The 3,213-nt window shown below is 48.0% G+C and overlaps 1 protein-coding gene across 1 annotated transcript; it reads left to right on the top strand.

The window, feature by feature from the left end:
- Positions 1-324: 324 nt before the first annotated feature.
- LOC138893156 (uncharacterized) lies at positions 325-2,465 on the top strand. The gene is made up of 3 exons (XM_070176929.1): positions 325-799; positions 1,879-1,958; positions 2,229-2,465. Exons 1-3 carry the CDS (start codon positions 325-327, stop codon positions 2,463-2,465), a joined length of 792 nt encoding a protein of 263 aa, XP_070033030.1.
- The last annotated feature ends 748 nt before the right edge of the window (positions 2,466-3,213 follow it).

The following is a 3,213-nucleotide window of genomic DNA, read 5'->3' as shown; positions in this document are numbered from 1 at the left end:
TCTGATACGAAAAAATTTTTAAACTACCTTTTTATTGAATCACTGGAATATTTTGGGAAAGTCGGCTTGCCTAGTGCCATCGATAGGCACCATCACGACATGTTAGATTTTTGGGTTGTGACAGATTAGTATCAGAGCTCTAAGTTACATAAGTCTCACGAGTCATGAGCAGGTTTAGTAGAGTTTTGCGGATCGGTACAGAGACGTCTGTACTTATCTTCGAGAGGCTGCAGAACCTTTAGGAATCTTCCACATTCTTGAATCCTTCTCGTGCGAATCTGTTGATTCTGGCAACTAAATATTTGTTGTTTCATTCTCTCACAGATGGTGAGGACTCATACTACCAGGCAGGATGGACAGCCACCAGCACCACCAGCTAGGGCCGCGAGAGGCCGAGGTCACGGTAGAGGTCATGGTAGGGGCAGAGGTGCAGCTCGCACAGCAGCTGGGGAAGTACCTGCAGATCCACCAGTTGTTCCAGATCAGGACCAAATTCCAGTCAATGATGCACCCGCTCAGGCACCACCTGTGTCTATTGTGATTCCAGGCCTCCAGGAGGCCCTAGCTCAGATTCTGATAGCGTGTACCGGCCTTGCTCAGGCAGTCTCTATCTCGACGGCCGCAGCTACTTCTCAGGTCGGGGGAGGCACATGCACTCAGTCTCCCGTCGCTCGCACACCCGAGCAAGTTGTTCAGGAACTCCAAACACCGGGGGCACCACCAGCCCAACCGGTTCTAGCTACTCAGGATTATGTGGTTCCTGCTATGCCTGAGGATGTGATCAGCATAGGTTGGAGAGGTTTGGGAGACACAGCTACCACCTTTTAGTGGCACAGAGAGAGGATGCTCAAGACTTCTTGGACATGTGTCAGAGGATACTCCGTGCAGCCGGTATTCTAGAGACTTATGGGGTCTCATTCACTACCTTTCAGTTTTCTAAGGCTGCACTCAGATGGTGGGAAACTTACGAGAGGCGTAGGCCTGTTGGCGCAACACCCCTTACTTGGCAGCAGTTCTCTGTGGTTTTTTTGGAAAAGTTCGTGCCTCGGTCCCGCAGAGAGGAGCTGCGCAGACAGTTTGAGCGGCTTCGCCAGGGTGATATGTCTATGACGTAGTATGAGATACAATTCTCGGAGTTGGCCTGTCATGCTATCTGGTTGGTTCCCACAGACAGAGAGAGGATCATGAGGTCTATTGATGGTCTCACTTTTCAGCTACAGTTGCTCATGACCAGAGAGAGTGTGTCTGGTGCTACCTTTGATGAGGTTGTCGACATTACTCGGCAGATTGAGATGGTTCGCGATCAGGATAGGGTTGAGAGGGAGGCCAAGAGGCCTCTTGGTCAGGGTGGATTCAGCGGTGCTCCGTTTGGGGGTCAGTTCCAGCACGGTAGAGGTCATCATTTCATACAAGCTTAGACGGCTCGCCCATTTCACCGTGATGCATCATCTGGTCATAGTTCTCATAGTCATCAGTAAGGCCAGTCATCATTCAGTGCACTACCAGCGCAGAGTTCTTCACGTGCTCCATCGGGTCGGAGTTCGTCTATGTCGGGTCCTTATGGTAGTCATCCCGTTACTCGAGGCTCCCTTCGGTCCCCAACACTAGTATTGGTGTGTTGCTATGAGTGTGAAGAGTTTGGTTACCTGAGGAGAGAGTGTCTCCATCTAGTGGGAGGTCCCGCTCCACAGAGGAGTCAGTCAGCTAGGGGAGGAGCCCAGTCAGCTAGGGGTCGTCCGAGAGGGGGAGGCAGATCAGGGGGTGGCCAGGCCCGTTTCTATGCTCTTCCTGCCATACCAGATGCTATTTCTTCAGATGCTGTGATTACAGGTATTGTCTCAGTTTTCCACAAAGATGCCTTTGTATTATTTGACACAGGTTCCACTTATTCATATGTTTCCTCATACTTTGCTCATTGTATGGATATGCCCTGTGAGTCTTTAGTTTCATCTGTCTATGTATCTACTCCTATGGGCGATACAATTATTGTGGACATCATATATCGGTCATGTGTGGTGACTATTGGGGGTTTGGAGACCCGAGTGGACCTTTTGCTGTTCAGTATGGTTGACTTCGATGTTATATTACGTATGGATTGGTTATCTTCATGCCATGTTGTTCTAGATTGTCACGCTAATATTGTGACGTTGACTATGTCGGGATTTTTGAGAGTTGAGTGAAGCGGTTCTATAGACTATGTACCTAGTAGAGTGATTTCGTACTTGAAGGCTCAGCATATAGTTGAGAAGGGTTGTCTATCCTATTTGGCTTTTGTGAGGGATGTTAGTACAGAGACTCCTGCCATTGATTCAGTTCCGGTGGTATATGATTTTTCAGATGTGTTTCCTGCAGACCTGTCGAGCATGTCGCCTGACAGGGATATTGACTTTGGTATTGATTTGGTGCCGGGCACTCAGCCCGTTTCTATTCCACCATATCGTATGGCGCCGGCGGAGTTGAAGTAACAGCTTTAGGAACTCCTTGACAAGGGGTTTATTCGGCCTAGTGTGTCACCTTGGGGTGCACCGGTTCTATTTGTGAAGAATAAGGATGGTTCTATGAGGATGTGCATTGATTACAGGCAGTTGAATAAGATCACAGTCAAGAACAAGTATCCTCTGCCTCGTATTGATGATTTATTTGACCAGCTTCATGGAGCGAGGATGTTCTCCAAGATTGATTTGAGGTCCGGTTATCACCAGGTGAAGATTCGAGATTCAGATATTCTTAAGACAGCCTTCAGGACCCGATATGGCCTTTATGAGTTCTTGGTGATGTCTTTTGGGCTAACCAATTCCCCAGCAGCGTTCATGCATTTAATGAACAGTGTATTCCAGCCCTATTTGGATTCATTAATTATTGTATTCATTGATGACATCCTGGTGTACTCTCATAGCCAGGAGGAGCATGCCCAATATTTGAGGATTGTATTACAGAGATTGAGGGAGGAGAAACTTTATACAAAGTTCTCCAAGTGTGAGTTTTGGCTCGGTTCAGTAGCATTTTTGGGGTACGTGGTGTCAAGTGAGGGTATTCAGGTTGATCCGAAGAAGATAGAGGCGGTTCAGAGTTGGCCTAGACCGTCCTCAGCTACCGATATTCAAAGCTTTCTTGGTTTGGCTGGTTATTACCGTCGGTTCGTTCAGGGTTTCTCATCTATTGCATCGCCTTGACCAAATTGACCCAGAAGGGTGCTCAATTCAGGTGGTCGTA

This window comes from Nicotiana tomentosiformis, chromosome 5, assembly GCF_000390325.3.
Source record: "Nicotiana tomentosiformis chromosome 5, ASM39032v3, whole genome shotgun sequence".
In the NCBI taxonomy this organism is placed as follows: domain Eukaryota; kingdom Viridiplantae; phylum Streptophyta; class Magnoliopsida; order Solanales; family Solanaceae; genus Nicotiana; species Nicotiana tomentosiformis.
Note: the sequence above shows the minus strand (reverse complement) of the source record. Positions and strands in the feature narration are given on the sequence as shown.